Here is a 24509-nt window from a genome sequence, read left to right as displayed (position 1 = left end):
AAATTGTTCACTTTTGAAGTTTTAACTGGAAGGACCTTCCCCACCCCATGGGTCATGGGCCAACCTGGCACAAAGCATACAGGAGACATAATCATATCAGAATACACGGCAATTTTGATTGAAAAACTGACCTGCTTCAACCTAATCTTGCCTTTTCTCTTGCTATTCCAGCAGTACAGCCTACACAAAAGTTCAAACCTGGTGAAAGAGTTGTAATTAAATGTCTGCTTCCTAGGAAACTTGAAGAGAATAGCTATGGACCACCTGTAATTGTCATTGCAGTAACCAGAACTACTGTATTAACAGATTCTCAGCCCCAATGGATTCATGATAGTAATATTAAAGGGGTCACTCGACGGAGCTCACAAATATGAACCCATCCTGATAGGAGCTGCTCCACCAGTCTTACCTAGATCAGGAGAACAGCTTGGACTAATGAACTGAAGGAGCACCATTTATGTCACAAAATAATATTATCCTCCTATGTCAATAAATTTGTGTAGCATTTATAGTGCCTTAGAGGTAAATACTGTCTCGGGTTAATCATTCAGTTTTAGTACCTAATATCCTGAGGATGTCAACACCACAAACTTATTCTTGTTTTTCATTTTTATTTGAATGTAACTTTGTTCATGAATAACTTTTCATGTTTGTTTTGTAAATGTTTCATATGTTTCCGAGATAGGATGAACTTCTATCACTTGAAAAATGTGGGTAGGTCAGGATTTTCCCCAAATTCATCTATCCTAGAGTGTGGTTTTTCACCTGACCCTTCAGAGTACTTTATTCCCTATTGTTATTTTGTTAGAATATAAGATAGCATTGCATGAATAAAGCCGTCTCTTATAAGAATAAAAAAAAACACTTCTCTAAGAGAAAAACAAACTCCTAGACTAAACATCTTTCTGTTAAATAGTATGTGAAGCATTATGTACTTGCTGTCCTGGGGGGGGGGGGGGGCAGTGGGGGAAATGCTCCTTTCCTCATTTCCACCTGTTAGACAATCAGTTTCAACATGTTCTTTATGTTCTTTATCTGTCAATAACATGTCGGTAAATTTATCTTTGCACCCTTCCCTACAGCACTTCACTTTTTTCCTTACACGTACGCACACACACACACACACACACACACACACACACACACAAACACACACACAGAGTCAGCAATCCCCCCCTATGGCCACAAAAGCGCCATCCCTCCATGGTTACTATCTCACCTGTTTTTACTTAATACCATCGGTCAGTTTTTTTAAACTCACTATACTCTAAACCAAATGCTCAGTGTGAACTATTGCCTCCACAAATATACATTACATTCCTGTTGCATATTCTCTTGCGTTCTCTGTGTTTTGATCTCTTCCCTCTGCCTAGCCCTTTTTTGTACCTCTGCCAGTTTTTGATCTGTGCCTTGCCTGGTTTGACCCCGTGTATGTCTTCTTGAAATATTCATTTGTTTTGCCCCTATTATTAAATGTTGCAAATGGATTCCACTCAGTCTTTGCGACTCACTCATTATGCACAGACACTTACTGTGTATATTCTCTGTCTATATATATATATATATACACTTACTGTGTATATTCTCTGTCTATTCTCAGGCCACTGTTCAATACCTGCGTGAAAGGTGTTGGCAGCCCCCTTCCTGTTTTGGGGGCCTCAGCCTTCTACCTATTAGCTATAGAGCCAGAATCAAATATACACCATGGCAAATTAGGTTACAATTAAGGACATTAAGTAGTTAATACTACTCATACTACTTTGAATTATGTTTTCATATTTCATTTGTATTTGAGGCCATGTGTTTGATTCCAATTGGATTACATATAAATCAAGTAAATCATGTAAAGAAAAATCAGCATGTGTAAAATTGAGACAAATATTACAACCAATATATTAAATATTTTTGGCCTATCCTTCTGTTAAATATTGACTTATTAGGCTGTTACAAAATGTTTTAAAATGTAATTATAACATGTGCCATGCAAAAGGAACAGTCCTTTACAAATGCTGTTGTATTGCTTTTGAGTTGAAATATACACTACCAGTCAAAGGTCTGGATACACCTACTCTTTGTTTATTTTTACTATTTCCACATTAAAAAAACACAGACTATAACAGATCAATAAAATAACACATATGTGATTATGCTGCGATAAATGAATAATAACCTTCCTATATCTTAGATTCTTCAAAGTAACTATCATATACTTTGATGATAGCTTTGCACACTCTTGGTATGCTCTTACAAAATTCATGAAGCAGACACCTATGATGCTTTCCCATCAGTCTTGAAACCATTCTCACATATACAGAGCACTTGTAGGGTGAAGAACTAAAGTTCTGAAAGAAAACTATTTGCTGAGGGTGTATCTAAAATTTTGTGTTAGTGTGTATGTTTTGAACATGAATTGATATATAAGATAACACCTTTCCCAAATTATATTTATATTAGAAACAAATGTAAGTGTAATCCATTAGATTAAAATGCCTCTATTACTATTAAAACATTTATTGTGTCAGGTGTGTCCAAACATTTGACTGGTACTGTATGCTCATAGTCTGCATATGCTCTATTCTTTTTTATCTTTAAAGACCATGGTGAATCCTCTTATTGGTGCACCATTGAGGACAGCTTTTTTATAGTTAACAGAGATGCACTTTTGTTAGGATCAACCAACTAAATATTGACTGATCTTGTTACCAAAATACTGATCAGCTGGGCAGAAACCAAAAACTCTGTATATGACATGCTGAAATAAGTCAACTTATAGTTCAAGGTAAAGTTTAAAGTTTGCTAAACAAGCTTTGTGAAATACCCCATATTCATACTCACTTGTTCATAATCTGTACATACAATCATGATTATTTCCACTTCCAATGCCCTAAAATACATTTTGACATTTTCTTCATTCACATCTGTTATGAATCCTGTTTTCAGCCCATCATAGATCATAGATTTCTGAATGCTCAGAATAGTTTACTGATAAATGCACTTTCCTGTGAACTCTGTTCTATGTTTGCATGAAAACAATAACCACAATCTAGATGGTGTAGATATGGTGCAGTACATAGGCTACTGTGGATTCTGACCACATCACAGATAAACGTTAACAGCCAGAAACACCCTTGACAGGAAGGGAAACTGTTTAAACCTGTTAATACCTATAGCGTTCAACTTTCATCTCAACTTTTAACCTATGTACAACCAAGACCTCTTCAATAACACCTTGCTATGCATTATACACAATCATCTTAATTTTATTACAAATACATTTTAACACAGTACAAAGCTTCATGTTAATAAAATGTCCTTGTGTCACAATACATATGAGTAAAAAAATAAATTTGCAGAAAGTGAACACTAATGATATAAAATATATTTTATAGCAAAGTTAACATTTAAATGCTTGGTTTTGTCCAGCAGGCCTTCACTGAATGCTTCAGGTGGTAAATTATCACTGATGTTCTCAGTTCCAAAACAATGCAACTATCTGTGTGCTGCTTTCCCCGTTAGTATTCGCTTGTCTGATTCCGCTCTCTTTCCTCGTTAGGTGTTCTCCCATCGCTTCTGTTTAGGATTTTCTTCCCCTTTTTATATATGCTAGCATTGTCTGGTTTTCCTTTTGAGTTCTGATTACCTGTGTCATTTGTCTTGGTTATTGTTTGTTTTTCTTACATTGCCCAGTTCTGTATACTTCCTGCTAGTCCTAGTTTCATTCCTCATCGTTTTTCTCCATTAGTCTTTCCTATGTGTTTTTGTCCTTTCTGCCTAGTTCTTGCCCTCAATATGTTAGCTGTCTGTTCTTTGTTCTGTTCTGTGTTGTTCGTCTGTTTCTGTTATCAAACATATTATTTATTTATTCTATTCGATCAGTCCCATTCCTTAAGGCATCCTCAGTTAGTTCTGTTCCTTATCACATCCAAGGCGCCAGCAGTTCACAAGTGTGTTCACTCATCACCTCCCACACGTTACAGAATGACCAGCCTATTAAGAACACAGTGAGTGCACACCTCTCCGGTCAGTGGTCACCTTGCTGTGAAGAAAAGTTCTCTCAGCAAGACCACACTGGGCAGATTAACTCCCCTGGCACTGGGGGGAAAAGGGGTTCTCAACATAAGTCCAAGAAGTCCGCAAAGGATAAGCAAACATCAGACACGAAGGTAGTCGAGACTTCTGGTAAGTGCTCACACCCTATGGATCACAAAGCAAGCATCAGGGATTCGCAGCTTGTAGGACAGGACCTAGAAGGACTAGGAAAGGCACTTACTGCAGAAGTCCAGTTCCTGTTCCCAGTGTGAGAGGCACTGCCCGTCCTGATCCGGTTCCTGTTCCTGGCATAGTGGATGCCTCTGCCCATCCTGGTCCTGTTCCTGGCATAGTGCAAGCCACTGCCTAGCATGGTCCCGGCGTAGAGACAACACCCAGCCATGTCTCAGCCTGTTCTTGTTTCCTGTGCCAGGTCTGTTCCTGTAGCTGCACCTCTGGACCTCTTGGACCCACCTTTGAACGTCGTGGCCACGCCCCTAGTCCTTTCACTGAACCACACCTCCGGATCTCCTGAAACCACCTCCTGACCCCGGCAAGGAATTCCCCAGCAAGACTTTGGACCCCGGCCTTAAGGCTCAGGCCTCATTAGGCATGCTTGTGAATGCTCATGTCCTGTACTCCTTTGGTGCCCACTTACCACGGCATTTCTGTGACTGCAAGTAACGGACATCCAGCGTCTCCTGTGTCTGTGTTCCTTGGCTCTTCTGGGACTGACCCAGCATTGACATCAAAGACTTACTTACCTGCTGCAAAGCCAGTCCCAATGTCTGCTGTTTCAGTTCCCCCAGCTCCTATTTTACCTGCTCCTTTTCCTGCTGTTGTCCTTGTTCCTGTCCAAGTGTCTATACCTGTTTGTGTGAATATGGTAAAACCCGTTAACTTGCCTTGTGGCATTAGTGTTCCCTTACCCGTTCCAGTACCTGTACCCATGCTTGTTGTGTATTTTATTCCTGTGCCTGTATCAGTTGTACTTAGTATAATCTCCTCTGTCTTTGCTTCTGCCCCTTTAACCTCTACCCCTCATCATGTCCCGTGTTCAGCTACGGCTTCTGACTGGTCTGTTCCTTTGTCTCGTCTGGGTTCTGCTCCTGGTTTCTTCTCTGTCTCCATGAGTGTAAATTATTCCTGCATGAGATTCTCCATGTCTGAACCAGTAGACACTGTGCTCTTCTGCACACCTCTTTGTGAGTACTGTGCACTTCAAAGTTGCATGACAGAATTTAATATAGGATGCTGGTAAACAGCATAGGGCCGGACTGGTGCATCTACAGAGGGAAAGTCTGTTATTTTCTTTTATGTAACAAATCATTTTTATACTCTCAGTAATTACATCAGGTTATTATTACCAGATTATTATTGCAATGTGAAGTTCATGACAAGTTATTATTATGATCGCAATATAAATATTTTATATTGAACTTTGCAGTTCTCCAATCCAACATATGAATAATATGAAACAGCACAGTAGTATGTTGCAGAGTCAGATGGTTCTGCATTGGACATACTCAGAGTAAAGATGGATCCTTTTCTTATAGAATTATGCTATCCATTCTTGTTAAAATATATGTGATACAAAACTGGTTCAGAGTGGTATGCAGAGGCAATGAGAAGAGGCTTTTCTCCTGGAGTGTGTTTGAACCATGCAGTCCCTGAAATGAGATTAGATAAAAATGAACAAGTCATATGAATATCTTCACCAATCTTAACAAACTTCAGCCGATCTATCTGGATAATGTTCACCTCTGAGGTACTGCCTGAAAAAAAAAAGTGAAGCCCTAGTTGATTTTGAAAACTAATAGAAATCGTTTAAACATTTTTGCAATCCATGTATTTTAGACAGTATGCAGCATTTTATATAACTGGAAAGACAGGATTAACTTCCTTGTTGCTGATCCGTTACCTGGTGCTGTTGAGAGCAAGAGGGCAAAATAAATTTGAATCATCTCCAAGCTCTGCAAACAATATATTTAGTTAAAAAAGTATTTAATTAGTTATAGAAACGCACTTCAGTAAAGGATCTACAGTTAAAATTCCCTCGAAACATAACCTTACTTTATTGTAGTAGATTTTGTAGAGTTACTTACAGGCAGAAGTGAAGTTTAAAAACTTTTGCCCCTAAAAAGACCAACTTTCAGATCTTGACCCACTGGCTAGATACTGTGTTAATCTGGACATGCAAGTATAATAAAAATAATGTATAAATATGTTTCAAAGAAACAGATATTTTTAAATAAAAGGTACAGTTATAGGTTGTTATGCCCGGCCCGCCACCAGTTAGGAAGAGACACCCTACTAGACCACTTCCCCATTCCCAGTCACCCACTTATTGATTCATTCCCAGGCCCCTGTCTGTCATCTCCTTCAATCATTACCATCACCTGCCTCTTACAGTGCCTCATACTATTTTATCCTCACAGTTGCCATCCTCTAGCACTTCACATTTAGCCTGCTACAGCCTAAGTAGCCAGTCCTGGAGCTATTGCCTTTTCAGTGGACTTTCTTGTAAAAGCAAAAACAAACAAACAAACAAACAAAAACAAGTGTTTTCCTTATTTGCTGAAATAATATAAGACTTCGTTTTCATTGCTTGTGTATTGCTCCTGTATAAAATGTCACAAAGGTACAACTATAGAAGACATTCAACTAATAAAGTGACCACTCTACCTATCTATCTATTTTTGCACAATGTTTTGCAATTAATCTAATTTTCTTTTAATCTCATAAAATACATTATCTCTAAAGGCAAAAGCAACACAAAAGCTATCAGTTTCTAGATTAAAAAACAACATCCTAGAAACAAACTGGATTGTGTAGATGCCCCTGTTTCATCATTTGTTTAATAAAGACAACAGCTGTACAGTGCAGTACAGGCTGGACATCTGACCAGATTATTCTGCTGTAGAGCTTCAAGTTTCAAACAAGTGAACATCTCAGTATAAAAAAAAAAAAAGAAATGGATGATTGTATCGGTAAGGTCTGTATTTTAGTACAATTTATACATTACATTACAGGTTTCCTAACACCATGTCAAGATGGCCAGTTATTTTGTTTAAATGCATAAGGTTAGTATGACTTTCTACCCAACCCTATTTCATTTAGTGTCTTTATAAAGGTGCCACATTGACATCCATTCTTTAGTTTAAGAGAGCAAACTCACAGAGCAGTGCAAAAACCACTGTTGTGACCACTAACGTCTTTTCTACATCAAAGAGGTTCAAAGTACTCTCATGACAGGGTTCATTGCATTGTACATGTTTTAAAAATGTGAGTTTAAGCATATGCTAGGTTACCCATACAGATCTACCAAACAGAGATTAATCATACAAATCTACCAAAATAAAAGAATTAATCCCTTATATTTGTTGATCACAAACATGCTGCTTATATTGCAGTATCTAAGTGCTCAACATCTCATTCTTTTATTGAGCTCTGCACACATGTGAATTAGTCTTGACATGTGCACGGGTGTGGAGGACAATTGTCAGGAGTTGGTCTATCAATGGTCAGTCCTCTCACAAAGCCTTCAAATATGCACCACACCAAATTAAATGCAAAGACAATATTGTAAAGCAATACAGTTTTTACTCAATTGATTAAACATTGTTAATTAACTTTTGGCATGCGATTGTCCATAACCAGAGCTCAGGAGACTTTTGCCTGTATCACTGGTACAAAAGTCAAAACAAATTTTACTGGAGTTGGCTCTTATCAACCTTTTATACACTTTTTCTTTTTCCAAAACATGTCACGCAATGCTACATTGATTATCAAAAATTTCATGATAAACTAACAGGTCTTTTTGAAAGATTATGTCACGGAACGCTCGCCTCCCACGAGGCACGTGGTTTGGCCAGCCATGTGCAGTAGGAGGGTCATGTTCGTAGCGACACCTGCACACACCTGTATTGTGTTAGTCTTTGTGTACTTAAACTCTTGTCGGTGTGTTCAGTGTTGTCGGTTATTGTTGGCATAATGTGTGAACGTTAAATGTTTTTCTTGCCGTTTTTAAATGTAATTGTGTTTGTTCAGTGGTAAATGTGTTGCGTGCATTGTTGGTAACACATGTGAGTGCCGTCGTCTTTATGTTTCAATTAAATGTTCGTCTGTATCGAAGAGAGTCTCTGCATCCTGCCCCTCGCCCTGCGGCACTTGGGCCACCACACATTACAGATTAGAACAGAAAATACATATATGTTGGAATCACTGACAGAACTCTAACAGCAGCAAGACCAAACACAATAAGGAGCTTCATAATTAAATTTATGAATCCATAATGTAAGAGCCATGTTACACTAGCTGTAACTTAATTTAATATTCAACAAAGTATGTAGAACCATAATGTTGATGACAAGCCATTGTTCTTTTGTTATGAAATGTGTCTCATTAATTAGTCCTGAGAAAAAGCACATAGGATGGGGCTTATGCTCACACAGACACTTCATTTCTATGCACAGAATAAACTGAATATACTTGCCACACCAATTTTCATCCAGTGAACTTCCAAAAATGACAACTGGATATGGAACATACACAAGGATAAAAAGTGACAATAACTAAGAGCTCTGTGTAGCTCTTAGTTGTACAGTAGATACACATGGAGGAAATAGAGGGAGTGGAAGGAGAAAGGGGAGCAGCGTAGAGGATGTAGAAGAGTAATGGTAAGGCCTCAGTGCAGGAGACAACTAGTCTCACCTCAAATTCAGGTCACACTTGTTACTACATGTTAACGTTGTGAGAGTCAGTTCAACGAAACCACTTGTTTTTTTCCTCTTGCCATTTTAAAGACTGCTTTCACCATTTCAAACTATACTTCAAGTAAATCATTACATCAATAAATGTAAATAAAATATAAAATAAAGAAATAATTTATATTTATTAGGTTTATGTTTGTGGCAAAGATGGTGTGACAACTGTGTTGTCAGTTTTCCTTGATTGCTTACTCACTGTTATTAAATGCTGATTCATATGATTCTCTGAATGATCCTCAGGTTTCTTTCCCTTATGTCAGTGGTGCAAATACATTTTACTAGACTTGACTGTCATCACAAAATATTCTCTAATGACAATCTTCATGATATGTTAAGATTAAAAGAAAAAAACACTAAAGAGCTTTTCTCTACATTTCTGTATCAGAACTAGATAATTAGACAAATAAAGTAAAAAAGCATATTATGCCAAGTGGCAAAGACAGACTGCTTCTAAGCAAGACAACAGGACAATAAACAGTAACTTACAGTAACAGGTAGTAACAGTACGAAAGTGTCATAAAGGATGGTCTCCCATACAGCTACAAAGTAGTTGTAGCTGTATGTTATTATACATGTATGTGTACATATAATGGCAGCAATTTATTGTTTCTAACCGCTGTACATGCTATCACATAAGACATTATGTATAAGTCATCCCTCTGAATGTGTTTAACCATTAACAATGTACATTGTAATGGATTCAAACAGTATCTGAATTATGAAAAAAATTGCAACACATCCATAAATAATCCATTAAATAATTACATACTTTATGTTCAAATTCAAATGATAAGTGTTTCTGACTGTCACACCTGCTCCACCCACTTCCTCTATGGCCAATGGAGAGAATCCTCAATGGAATTCTAGTCTCCCATGTGTTCGTGTCTTTCATCTGTCCCTTGTTTCCAGGTGTTCATATACACCTTTGCATCTGTGTCCTTTGTGAGATCTTGCCAATCTCTGCAAAATGCATTTCTGAGTGTTTTTGTCATGAGATCTGAAGATTTATCTGTGTATTTTTAGGCTGTTATTACTCCAGTTATTACTTTTTTTATTACATTTTGGATCTCATCTGTTTTGCTGCTTTATTTGGGTTGTAATTGGGTTTTTTGATATTGCATCTTCCCTGTGGACTGAGTGTATTGTACTTTTGTTTACTCTGCCTGGTGAATGCAAAATAATCTCTCAGTGCCAAGCTATCAGTCACAGATAAACCTCTGCAATTTTGTTATGGAAAACAATAGAAGGGGGCATTCAGTGGGAGTCTAAGAGCTGAGAACAGCCTAGGTAACCAGGGTGCTTTCCTGAGCAGTCACATTCAGCAGTTGCATGACATCATGGCCACATAACCCTAACTGTAACCCAAACCTAACCCTAACCACTGCCTTTAAGCAGGTTTCTCCAGTCTCCAACCCAGTGGCTGACAAAACAGCTCATATGCAATCCTAAGAACATTCCCTAGCAGTACTTGCATCTAGCAGCTGTGTCACATGCATTTCACTGCATACCTCCAGTGCTACATTCAGGATGCAGATGAAATCACCATGACTTTATCACTGCTGCCCAGCTGAGCCAGTCCATGACATTTGTGATCACCCTGTGTCCAGCAAGAAACTAGGTGAGCAACCTTTAAGTTTTAAACAAGTTCCAGGGGAGGAGTGCCCCTCACTCTCATGATTTATGCTTTTATGGTGGAGACACAAGCATCACAAGCACATTCCTTTCTAAGCACCCCTTTCCTGCATAGCACTATTGTTCTTTGATGTCCCTGACTAGCTCAACAAAACCCTGGGACTGAGGGGAGCTCACTGAGTCTTTCACATAATTTAAGTCCCTACCCTAGCCCCAAAAGTCCCAAAACAAAATTCCTGGTACAAATTCTGCCTGAGTACTAGCAAGGTCATGTCCTGAAATTTTAGCCATAGACAAATGCCCGGGTGGTGCTATCTCAGGGATCTCCCTCCCCTGCTGCTGCACTACTCTCCTTTATTGTGAAGGATGGGGGACTTCACCTCTGTGTGGATTACCTAGGACAGAGGTATTCAAATCACAGTCCTCAAGGTCCTACAGATTTTACATTCTCCCTTTATCTTGGAGACAGTTGTGATAAAGTGGCCAACCATTTATTCAACTACCAGGGCTTTTGTTCTCTTATTCTGCCAAGCAGACATTCCAGGACCTCTAGGAATGCTTCATGTCCACTCCCATATCCAACAACTTGGCCCCACACTCCTTTTAGTAGGCAAGGTGGATGCCTCTGAAACAGGAGCAGGGACTATGCTTTCCCAATGCTAGGGCACCTCAGACAAGTTGCATCAATGTGACTATTCAAGGATGCTTAGTACATCTGAAAGAACTATAGCATAGGAAAATTACCACTGTTGGGCCCCTCAAAATGGCCCTTATCGCTCAGTTGCTCAAGTTGTATTCAGTCATAATTGTAAGTCGCTTTGGATAAAAGCATCAACTAAATCCCTTAATTGTAAATGTAAATGTAAAATGGGAATTCTTGGCTATGAAAAATGCCCTTGAAGATTGTGGACACTGGCTCCATGGAGCTGAGCATCCCTTTCCTATCCATCACAGACCACAGTATATACTACTAAAAGACTAAACCTCCACTAGGCCCAGTGAGCATGACTATTTTCTTGTTTCAGTTTCATTATGACCTACTGCCCAGGCTCCAAGAATGTGAGGGCAAAATTCTGAAGTTCCATTGCAGCACTTTGCTTTGGCTCCTGGCATGTGCCACTCCAGCCACTGAAACCTGGAGACCTGAGGGGAATTCTAGTCCCCCTTGACTTAATATCTATCACCTGTTCCTCATTTTTTTGTGTGCTTAAATATCCCTTTGTAATGTTTGCTTTTACTTTTAAGTAAGTTACTTTTAAGGCAATCCCAAAATCATAGTCTATGATCATTAAGAAAGAAATAAGCCAGGAGGAAATTGTGACATGACCTCCACTTAATGCGCAGCTCCAGAAGCATTGACATACTTGACATGCTTTGGTCACATAAATGTAAAAGTATTTCATTTTTTACACCTCTTAATGTTTTATTGTTGCAAGATTGGTTTATAGTACATCCTACAATTTCAATTAGGATCCCCCCCCCTCACACACACACACTTCATTCTCATTTACACTACAGTTTGAGTGGTGGTAGGAGCAGTCCTGATAAATTGTTCCTATGTATGAAATTGCATTTGGCTATAAAAAAAACCTATTCTAAGAAGTGAAATATGGTAATTGTTTGGATATGGCTATTTTGGGATTAACCAATTAGTGATTAGTGGGGTGTTGTGGGGTGTTGTTTTTGTTTTTCTTTTTTGATCATGTCAATTGGTCATGTGATCTAACAATACATTCAGTGAATACATTCAATACAATACATTCACGTGTCACTGTGTCCTGTTCCAGTAGTTTTGATTCTAAATAGTAAAAGGATTCTTCTTGGATAAGTTCTTGTATATTATATTTAACTAAGTCAGTTGAGAAAATAAACATGCTTTGAGCCCATAGTGTTGATATTGTATGTTTAAACCTAAATTAAAGTTTCACTAAAAACTTTCCCTGTGGCAAATAATCTATGGATTCTTTCAGTTTGCTGTACCGGTGCAATTTGAAGCCCTGTTGCCTTATTTTTCATGTTTGCCTCTTCTTGGCTTGGCTGAGTGATAATGGTGGCCATTTGATGTAGTTTTATTGTTCATTCTGGTGTTTAAAATATTGTGAAGGCTTAACATTAAGTGTGTCAAAGGGTTTTATATTCTTTTATAAGCACATACAAAGGTATCAAATTTGATATATGGAGATAACAGATAAGGTTTAAAAATGCTGCAATATTAAACATTTTTGTTTGTTTATCTAAAATGGCTTGTGAATTAGTTCTAAGTAAACATTGTATTTCCTCAAAACTACTGAATCAATCAAATCCATCCCCAACTTCAAACTGTCCAATCATATATGGCCTGTTTTTCTACTGAACTGACAAGAGATCAATCTTTTAAACCTCACTATTGTCTTCAGCAGGAACAATGGATGTGTTATTTATCACCTTTTGTCTTTTTGTAACTGGTGAGTGTCATTCTGCTTGAATATTTTTATGTTTCATGCTACTAAGCTGAATAAGGTCATTACATATTTCTTAACCATTAAACACTTCAAAGGCTTAACTTTTTTTTTTTTTTTTTTACAGTAAAAACGTCTGACATCCCCGAGCGTCAAATGAAAACAGTAAAGCATGGAGAAAATAGCATAAAGTGTGACCTCAACATGGCTGAAGAAAACAAAATAATTATTTAGCCTGGTACAAGCAGAATTTTGGAAAGCTGCCAGAGAATATTGCGAGATCATTTGGGGGCACTAAAAAGTACAGATTTGAGCCCGCATTTAACAGTAGTCGCTTCAGTATTAATGTGGATGGTGTTTTTGATCTCAGCATTAATTAAATTAAAGAAGATGATGTAGGAACATATTTGTGTGGAAAAATAAGCACAAGTATTATAGAGTTTGTATCTGGGGCCCTTTTGATGTTTGAAGCTATAGAGTTGTGCTGTGTCAGCATACATAATTTACTCCAACATTACACCATGGCCAACATTGTTTACATTTGTATTTTATGTTTTACACCACTTTTAGTTTTTTGATTGCTCTTTTCTGTTTTTCCTAATTCATTTTAAAACTGAGAAGAATGTCCGCATTGCTCTGACTAAAATGGTTATCAAGAGGGGAGAATCTATCATGCTGCAGTGTTCAGTACAAGCTGATACTTCAAGCCGTATAGGAAACTACAGTGTCTACTGGTTCAAACATGGCTCAGGAGAATCTGATCCAGGAATCATTTACACACATGTAGACAGCAGTGATCAATGTGAGAAGAGATCTGAGGCTAGCTATTCTACACAGAGTTGTGTGTACAAGCTCCCCAAGAGGAACCTCAGCCTCTGGAACTTACTACTCTGCTATTGCTGCATGTGGAAAGATAATCTTTGGGAATGGAACTGCAGTTTAAGGTGCATCTGAAGGTGTGACTTTTTATAATATTGGAGGCACATTGGGAATAATGGAACTTGATTGAATTGTATAATTTTAGTAAGGGGCAACATTTGCCTATAAATACATTGTCTGGTATTAATTCAAAATATTTTTCATAATTTCAGAAAATAACCACTGGATTGTTATTGCCTTGGCAACATCAACTATAATATTTGTCATAATGGTGGTTTTGTTTGGAATTCTATTTAAAAATCAAATGTACATAGTAGTTCACTTTAACTACTATGTACCAATCTGGCAAATATAAAAACTTGCTATATGTAGACATTTCTAAAGTATTGATAAGAGTATACAGAGTATAAAAATATACAGAACAAAAAGTTCTGGGGTTTTTTTCATAAAGGTGCTTGCAATTACAACCCAAATCACACAAATCAGGTAACTGGTCTCCCATCATGCACATTCATGTTCCTACTCGTAAAGATGGCTCTGTCCTAGAATCCACAATGCATTTGTTATATTTATAGCTAAAAAGTGCAGATTAAAAAAAAAACATCCTTTTTAAACTCTACTTGTATTTTGTCCTGTGTATGGTTTATAACAGCTCATATTCTTTTTCAGGCTGAGCACTCAACTATATTAAACTGTGCAGCTGTCAGATTTATTCAGAAACCTTCCTCCTCCACAACATGCAGAGTCAAAGACAGTCAAGATGTTTATGCACAGATTAAAGTTTCTTAGCTCATGGGAAATGGGTACAGATTTAAATCATCACCAACATGGACGTGGACTCCCACATGTTAAGAGATCTTAACGATGTGATTCCAGTACTCTGAATGGCACAATCAGATGTCATCAGCAAATTATTTCATAGATGTAATGAGTGAATTATTTCAGTTTTAAAATGTTACTAAAACAGACATGGTAAAATTCATTAAGGTTTGAACATGACTACTTTCAATTTATAGCTAGATATAGTACAGGTTAATGTAGTGTCCTACCACAAAATAAATGTATGCCTTTTTAAAATGTACTTTCTGTATATTTCTAATAAAACCATGATTAATGTGCTTGGTATGCTTCACCACATGGTATGTTCACCACATGGTATGTTCACCACATGGGATACTGTTTAGTATGGTGCCTGGTCCAAGTAGAAAATTAGACATACTTTTAGTATGTAACATTTGTCATTGTCTTGGATCATTTTAAATTGTAATTATACACAATTTCAGTGTTCTGAATACTTTTCTCTGGTTTTGAACTGCTGTCAGAAAAAAATATATTCTTTGGTTTAGGCCCCTAATCAGCAAGCCAAAGCAACAGTGGCAAGGAAAACCTAAGAGCAAGAGGGAGAAACATTAAGAGGAAACAGGCTCAGAGTCTACACAGGAAACAACTAAACTAAATACAGACTAAACAGAAGAGCCAGTGATAGTGGTGGAGGCTCTGTTCACTGTTATTAATCTCTTCAGTAGGTGGTTCATACAGAGGGGCCAATCAGGTAGAGCTGGAGGGATCATAGTGGTCAGGATGGTCTGCAGGGCACTCAGCAGGATCTCTCCTTCAGGGTCAAGCTTTCATCATCATTCGAAGAGACAAGAGGGGCAGCTCAGCAAAGAGAAGTAAACATGGATATAGCACTGTTTGGAAAACAGTTATATATAAATAATATGATTCACAAAGTGAAGGATAGAAATAGAAACTAATGTTTACGAATCATACCACTAAGAGGTTTAGTTTAAAATAGTTCCAAGCAGAGTGCCTTGAGTGAGTATTTTACTTTTGTGTGGGTGGATGCGTCACTGTTTACATTAACAGATTTTTGGAGGTCAGTTAGGTAGCATCTGAATCAGGAAAGGGCTTTTCCTGTAACCTCAATATTTTGAATGTTTTTTTGTTGTAATAGAAAGTATCATATACATAGTTGAGATATCACTGAATCCTATGTCATTTTCAATAACTTGCCTATGTGTTTAAAAGTCCAGTTGTTCTCATCTCACCCACTGACCCTGCAGTCTGAGTTTAACATGGTATTATCTTTAGAGAGGATAATGGCAAATATGGTGGCTTTTATGGAGAAGCTAAGCATTTTCTCTATATACGTAGAATAAAAATATGCAGATGTAATGATTTGATACCTAAATTGCATATATTAAAATGCTGTAATGTCCAAGTTGCTTTATTTTGGCTTTATTAGGGTTTGCATTCAATAGAAGCAGAACAGTTTAAAACAGAGGCAGACATTTATCAGTGGTGAATCTGTCATAATTGGTAACAGAAAGGCATAAGCAAGTCACAAAAGGACACTAGAACTAGGAAACCACAAGGAATAGAAATATGGCTCAGCACCTACATAAATTATATACTAGATTTTGCGAAGCACCCAAGGAAGTTCATGCTTTAAAACCCACCCACATACTCATACCATGTTTCTATGAGTAGCTATGTACTCTTGAAAACCACCCACATACTGATACCATGTTTCTATTACATGATCAAAAGGTTTGGGCACATTTTAAAAACTCTACGAAATGAATGTCATGCTAAATGCATAACTTTTGTGACATTAAATGACCTAAACTGACAAAAATACTGAATTAAATACTATTTTTATATACTATTTTATATCGTGGTATGTGGTTTTAGAGGCTGTGTATACAGTATATATTACATACACTGCTCATTACCACAAATGTCTTATCAGCCAATCACATGGCAGCAAATGAAAGCATTTAGGCAAGATCAAGATGGCCTGCTGGATTTCAAACAGAACATCAGAATGGGGAAGACTTTGAATTGACTTTGAAGTGACTGGAATGTGCACTGGTCTGAGTATTTAAGAAATTGCTAATCTACTGGGATTTCCATGCCCAACCATCTCTAGGATTTACAAAAAATGGTCTGAAAAAGATAAAATATCTGGTGACTGGCAGTTGTCTTGACAAAAATGTCTTGTTGATACCAAAGGTCAGAGGAGAATGGCTAGACTGCTTCCAGCTGATGGAAAGGCAGTAATACTAATGTATTGCAAACATGATCTGGTAATCCAGGGATGAATAGTGATGTTTGTGTAACTGCCCCTTTAAAAGTTTTTTGGAGAGGATGGAATGTGATGTATGAGGTGGGTAGCAAGATGGTTTTTCAGTTCGGTAAATTAAATTTACTAAAGCACAGTGGTGATTTGAGAATCTTTGCATAACTGCCATTTGTGTGTAACAATGTCTTTTGAGTATGTTGTGGGACTTTTTTTTTTTTTCACTTAGTGTAGAGAAGTAGCATATCAATGTATTAGCCTAGTAGGCCAAAGGTAGTTTCTGAATAATGTCCTGGGTCACTGAGGGGCTCAGAGTGAGTGTGATGCACTTGCATGTCAAGTGATGGCGTGTTGCAGATCCTACTCAGGAGAGAGATTCACATTTGTACCTAGAGAACTGACCATAGAAAGGTAACTTTCTTTTGTTGAAGTCATCTTCTGAGACTTCATTAATAATGAGGTCAAACATTTCTTCACTTAGAGAAACAGTGACGTGGCCATTGTCAAATGCTGGAGCAAATCTGTACTTTGTACCATCCTTGTACCAACAAAATACCGCAAGGTAACGCCAAATAGGGCAGGGCCTATTAAGGAGTGTCTTCCAGTTCCTTGAGTTTGACAGCTGTTTTTCCAAAGCATCCAGATTTCTTTCTTTATCCTTTGCACCTCTTTGATGTCCCTTGGACTTTGAGATGAAGCACACATTTCCTTCTGACTCAGCTCAGTATTGTGATCAGCAGATCTCTTCTTTTTTGCTTTTATCTCAATTATCTCCTCCATTAATCCTTTCCTCTTCTGTGTTTTCCACTCATCTTGCTTTAGATGTATTTGGCTAATTTATTCTCGTATTCAACCATGCAGCAAACCCCGAGGACTTCTTCACAGAATTTGTTGGCTGTTCCAAGGGAATGTTTGAAGCTTAGATGTGACTATGTATTTGTTGTCTATGCCCAAGAAGATCTTACCATTTACTGTTTGCCATGGCTTCTATTTCTGCTTTTAAGGCAAGTCTTAAAACCTACTTGTATAAATTTGGTTTCATGAGAGGATAGTAATATGTAATTTTGTGTTTGTGAAATTAAGTCTTGTTTAACAAAGCACTATATGCTATGTCATTATTCTCAGGAATGAGAATATCTCTTTATTACTTTAAATAGCAAAACTGCAGTACTTTTTCCTCTAATATGAAACTACAACATAGCATTTCCTCTATTAATTATTGGACCAAAAAATTAGGTGAAGTGTGAAGGTGAACAGTTATTAGACTTTTATATTTGTTAACTTTAACCTGCATCCTTGGCCACCTAAGACTATCATTTATCTTCCCTAGCAACCACCAGGTACACAGCACAGTAGTTGTCAGCGTTGTCATGTCTTCCATGTATGCTCTAACCTGAGGTAACAGGAAGCTGTTGTGTAGCCTCTCCGCCACCTACAACCCACTTCGAGGCTACAATTATTATGTCCATCTCCACTCTAAATGCTAACGGTGAAATGGAACAATCAGCCATAATGCCCATTTCCAATCTCAGCCAGGATGTATTCAAGTATTCTGCCAGTCTCCACACTCTCACACTAAAATAAATCTTATCATCCACATTAAAAAGACATATAAGCCGAAAATATTCTATACCCATGGAATCCTTTTCTTTAGGAATAAGGATACCTCCTGCTACTCTCCACTCCAATAATTCCTTTCTACCAGTTTATGATCATCATCTTCCACAAAAATATCCATTTGCTATTCTGTTTAACCCCCAGTTGGAATATGTAGTGACAACTCCATCTCCTTTGCCTTATTGTTATCTTTATAAACATCCTCAAAATATCCCTATAATTAACTTTTTCATACTTTTCAATCCTTAATTCTCCTTACTAAATAAGGTCACATAATTTAAAGAATTCCTAAAGAAGTCTGCACTAGCACACTCCACTCTTTCTGTAGTGTATTAATGCTCTCTTTCCTCCTGCAGTACGTGCCTTCATTGCTTTCTAAGATACCTTAATTCCTGAATCAGACTGTTTCTTCATGCCATCTTGACTTCAATATACACTGTCCCTTTTCCTTTTAATGCAACCTACCAAATCTTGCCATTCCATATTCATAAATAACTTTTATAAATAGGACCACATCATATCACAGCAACAGCTTTGAGAACCCTTTAAAATCATGTGGACTTACACAAGAATGTTTCATAAAATGTGTCCATTCTTAATCACATAATCTAATATTGTATACAATCAAGGTGTCTACAATGGTCTTCATGGTAGAACTAATCTTTTTTTTAAAAATACTCTGAAACCCAAAATATTGATATACACTAACATAAGTCAACTATTGATAGACATGGTTGGGGTTTATTTTGTTAAATCAAAATCAATTACTGATATAAAATTATCAATTTCAATTATATCAATTTCAAACTGGTCAAAATGATCATCTTGGTCATTCTACTGTTAAACATGCAAGGCCATTAATTTGAAGAGTATGTTTAATCCAGAATTTACAATAGTTATAAGTTACTATAAGTAACCTCCACCAAACATGTCCTGCATCTGCTGATCAGTTCTGTTCCCAGTTAGGAGGTACTGTAACCTGCATTCATCTATGCAAAATTCTTTCAGAAATGTAATAGTTTGGGGATAATTGCCTAGGATTTCAGTGCTTCAGAAGACACAACATCGACAAAATGGCATTAATGTCAAGACTTTGACTTAGCCATTCCAAATAAGAGATGTTTCTGTTATTCTATTTGACCTATGCTATTATTGATTTACTCATGTGTTTTGGATCATGTAGTAGCCAACAGGTAAAGGTGACCTACAGGAATGAGTTCATCCACCACATCACATGCAGATCTTAGTTTAAAAGACATTTAAACATGCTTTTAAAATGCTTTGCAATTAGAGCACTTTGTTATAGATTACCTGACATGATTGTTTTCATGGGTTACAATATCTAAAACAATTACATTTACACTTAAGGCATTTAGCAGACGCTCTTATCCAGAGCGACTTACAAAAGTACTTTGTCAATATCTCATAGAATACATCCTAGCCAGTACAGTAGGTTAGAGTGCAATATATCAATGAACTAGAACACTGCTGAAATACAGGGATCAATGATGATGCCCAGAAGTGCAAAATAAATAAGCTCTCTCAAACAACGAAAAGTGCAACAAAGGTGTTAGTCAAGCTGTTAGTCAAAATCAGTGTAAAACAAATGACTATTGATTTGCATGTTAAACATGTTAATACATTAATACCCTGTGTTAAATTTAACCAAATTATTTGAGCTGAAGGTTCCATGTGACAGCACTATAGAACAACTTTTTAAAATATTTTCTTTGCCTCATTTTGACTCACCTCTTTACTATAGCAGCACTGCAATACACCATCTGTAATATGAAACCACAACATAGTATTTCCTCAAAACTATTGGACCAATCAAATGAGCTCACAACTTCTATAAGCTTAAAACATCCATTCACATAACACAAAGCCTCTTTTGCTGTTGAACAGACAAGGTATTGAGTCACTAGATTTTACTATCTAAACAATAGAAATGCTTAGTATTTTTTTCACTCTTTGCCTCTTCATAACTGGTAAGTCATATTTTGAATAACCAATATGTTTATGCTACAGTATCGGGTGCATATAAGTAACATGCATTCTAGGCAATAAACACTTTTTTTTTACTCTCCAGTTAAAACCTCTACAATCACGGAGCTTCAGGTACAAACAGTTAGGCAGGGACATAGCATGGCAATTAAATGTGACCAAAACAAGGTCAAAGATAGCAAAGGTATTTTCATTTGGTATAAGATGAGTTTAGGAAAGTTGCCTCAGCAGGTTGTGAGAACAACTGAAGATGGCACAAAACACAGATTTGCTTCAGCATTTGACAATGGCCACTTCAATGTTTCTCTAGGTGAAGAAATGTTTGACCTCAATTATTAATGAAGTCTCAGAAGATGACATTGGAACATATTTCTGTGGAACAGTGACGGCAAATCTTGTATAGAGTTTGCATCTGGGACCCTTCTGCTATTTCAAGGTATCTGTGTGCACAGGTTTACTGTTCTGCTTCTTTTTTTTCTTTGGCCTGATTCATGGTTCTCTCTCATTACTTGCTGTTTTTTTTCAAGCTGAAAAGATCAAGCGACAGCTTCAGACTGAAATGGTTTTCAAGAACAGAGAATATTCTACAGTCCAGTGTTCACTACATGTTGTTAATGAGAGTTGCACAGAAGAACACAGTGTCTACTGGTTCAGACATGGCTCAAACAAATCTCACCCAGGAATTATTTACAGTCATGGCAACAGGAGTGATCAGTGTAAGACAGACTCTGATGCTGGATCTCTTACACGGACTTGTGTCTACAACCTTCCTAGGAGTTACACCAGACATTCTGATGGTGGAACTTATTACTGTGCTGTGGCTGCATGTGGGGAATTACTCTTTGGAAATGGAACTAAAGTTTATGTTGATGTTGAAGGTATGAATTTTGATAAAACAGGAGATATCCCAGAATAATGAAATAACAACTACATTGCATAGTTTTAGTTAGAGGGCACCTATGCTCCTACATTGTGTGATATTGATCCACAATATTTTTCATGATTTCAGAATATAATCTCTGGATTGTTATTGCACTGGCAACATCCAGTATATTTAATGTTATTATGGTAGTTTTGGTTGGAATTCTATTTAAAAATCAACAGAAAGGTACGTTTTCTCTTTCATTACTGCTACTGTGTAACAATCTGATAAATGTAAACACTTACTAAAGGTAAGTATTAGTAGGTTATTACCAGGAATATTACTAATAGTCCTATTTTTTCATAAAGGTGCTTCCAATTACAATCAAACTCACATAAATCAGGTAACTGGGTAATCTGTTATGCAAATTCATGCGTTCAATTTCTTAATAATATACATGGATCTGTCCACAATAATGGATTTGTACAAAATACAGAATTATATTTTTATCTCTGTGTGTATTTTGTCCCATGAATAGTTTGTAACGGCTCTTGTTCTCCCTCAGGCTGAGGACTTTGATGTGTCAAATTACACGGCTGTGAGATTTACACAGAAACCTTTGCGATATCCAGAGTCAAAGACAGTCCAGATGTTGATATACAGATTAAAGTGAAGTGAATATCCATCAAAATCATCACCAACATGGACATGTATCTCCAAATTTTAAGAAAGCTTAATGATGTGAGTCAAGTTCTTTGAATGGTTCATGTAAACAACTACATTACAGCTTCAAACCTAGCTATAAGGTAAATAAACTTGTAGCCCATTGTGAGAAACTGTTATCAGGGAGTAACTATCATTTTAAGGAGCCTCAACTGTGGTATGCAGAAGTGGTATGCCAAAGTGTGCCTAGACTGCACAGAGAACTGAGGCTCAGCCAAAGAAGAAATGTTGCTCTGTGAAATCTTTACCAGATATTCATGAAACCACACCCTGAATGAACTCTGATCTTACTTTTTGGTGCTTTGATATATTGGAACAACTTTACTAAAACTATAAATTTTTACTACATTGCACAAGTAAGTTTAATATGAGATTAATTTAATGTGTGAGTACTTACCCAGTAAACCTAAATAGCAAGCTAAAAATCCATGATGTCAACTGAAACATACAAGCATATCTGACAATTTTTGCAACATTCAGAAAACACTTGCAGTACTGTGTATTTTTTGCTAAACACACTTTGCAAATTATTCTGCCTGTTATTGTTGTTTTCACAGGTAATGTGTTTTCTGATAAAATTTACACAAAGCAACAGAGGTATGATATGATGCGTAAAATTCCCACATTAGGGTCAAACATTTGATAAGGTTCAGTGTACTTCTAACTAACATGCAAGATGACCAACTATAGCGTGTGAGCAGGTCATCTGAGGCTGAGTCTACTACTTCTTATCATAAGATAAATGAACATTATCACCCACATTAGAGAAATACAGCTAAAAAAACACATCTGATTTTACCTTACTTTGTGGAGTGACAGAAAGGGTAGTCTGGCAAAACAATCATATAGGATCTTTTAAAAATGGAGAATAATATGAATCAGCTACAAATGTGGCCTGTGTACCTTTTGGCCAGTAAATTTATGTGAAGCGATTTTAATAACTACCATTATATTTAGTTTTGGTTTAATTTTCTTTTCTTGCCTTTCTCTATTCACTACTAACCTACATCCACAGTTTCACACACCATTTTAATATTAATTATTATATCAACTAATGCCATCTAGCAGGCTTGAAGAGATGGGTAATTCAATTTTATTCCAGTTTAGGTGGGTCAGGGCTCTGACTCTAGTGTTAGCCAAAACCAATCGTTATTAGCATAATGTAGAATAAAGCTTCATTTTTACACTAGATTGATTCTACTATTTACTTTCAAGAACATCATCATAAATACAACACTTCTAACCTCACTACATCATAACCTTAACCAGAAAAGTGAATAAATAATAGGTTCACTGGAACATTAACATTATATGCGTAATGGCAATGGTGTAGGGGCTAGAGTCGCTAAACTGTCTAACAGCCTGTTGATGGGAAGTATCATCTATTTATGCTAAGAAAAATTAATGTTCTACAGTAGTGTCTACAACGTAAACATTAACATGAACATTACCCTTGTCATTGTTTTGTGTGTCACCGTTGCATCAATCACAAGAAGTCTGCGATTCAAAGACAAAAAGAAAAAAGGAGGTGGAGTTTATTAGTTTGAAATTGAGTTTGGCAGGGCAGTTGATGCTACATTTTGCCATTTTTAGTCCTAGTGAGTGAATTTGTGGTTATATTTTACAATGGTTTTATTCAAAGTTCACCTGGTAATGTGAATTTGGTATTAGAAAAGTTGCAGGCCTAATGAAAAAGCCCCATAGCCAGAGTCTAGGCAGACCACTGGCTGTATGGTTAGCAATATATTTCAAAATTAGTTATATGAGCATGTTCAAACTGAGGTGGTGTGTCGGGATGAAGTGTCGTCCCTTGAGGAGTTGATTTGCATGATGATTTGTTTCAACGATATTCTTAAAGTATGACAATAGAAGCCCAATGTCCCACTTGCAAGAGCTCTGGAGTTAGTATTTCCTCTGATAGTGATCTATTTAATTCCTCATTATTCTGCCTTTATTTTCATCTTTTACCTCAACACAGGTTACATTTCATTTTATGCACTTTGTCATTTATGAAGTATATTTATATTAACTAAATTTTTATCTCGTTATTTAATATTTTGCTTTATTCCTTTACATTTAGTTTTCTATTTAAATCAACAAAATGTATTATTTTATATTTGGTGAAAACATTCCCAAGTTGATAAATATCTCTGTCACAGTTGGCCAGACATCCAGCAGGAGGGACACACCCACTCCTGCTAGGGATCACACCACTCACCTGCACCACTCTCAATCACCTGCTTATTAATTGTTTTCACCTGTTCCCCATTTGCTTCTCCACCTATTTAAACCCACAGGTCCCAGAAACTAGCGCTGCACATTAGCGGACTACGGATCAGAGAGTCTTCGTGAAGAAGGATTCTTTTGTTTTTTTTTGTTTCATCAGTGCTTCTCTTAGTTATTCTCTTATGAATAATAAAGAGCATTTCCTTGCTACGCTGCCTCTTGCTTCCTCTGTGCTGTCTGCGTCA

The 24509-nt window shown here is 36.9% G+C and overlaps 1 protein-coding gene across 1 annotated transcript in view; it reads left to right on the top strand.

Moving 5' to 3' along the window:
- Nucleotides 1–24029, top strand: part of LOC113569453 — a 107785-nt gene extending 83756 nt beyond the window's left edge. Inside the window, exons 2-5 of the mRNA XM_035536696.1 lie at nucleotides 20981–21331; nucleotides 21463–21561; nucleotides 21684–21718; nucleotides 21881–24029. Of these exons, the coding sequence (XP_035392589.1) occupies nucleotides 20981–21331; nucleotides 21463–21561; nucleotides 21684–21718; nucleotides 21881–21988 (593 nt within the window). The 3' untranslated portion in view covers nucleotides 21989–24029. The remainder of the gene's footprint in view (nucleotides 1–20980; nucleotides 21332–21462; nucleotides 21562–21683; nucleotides 21719–21880) is intronic.
- Nucleotides 24030–24509: the final 480 nt, after the last annotated feature.

The sequence above is a fragment of the Electrophorus electricus genome, chromosome 19, assembly GCF_013358815.1.
Source record: "Electrophorus electricus isolate fEleEle1 chromosome 19, fEleEle1.pri, whole genome shotgun sequence".
Taxonomy (NCBI): Eukaryota; Metazoa; Chordata; class Actinopteri; order Gymnotiformes; family Gymnotidae; genus Electrophorus; species Electrophorus electricus.
Note: the sequence above shows the minus strand (reverse complement) of the source record. Positions and strands in the feature narration are given on the sequence as shown.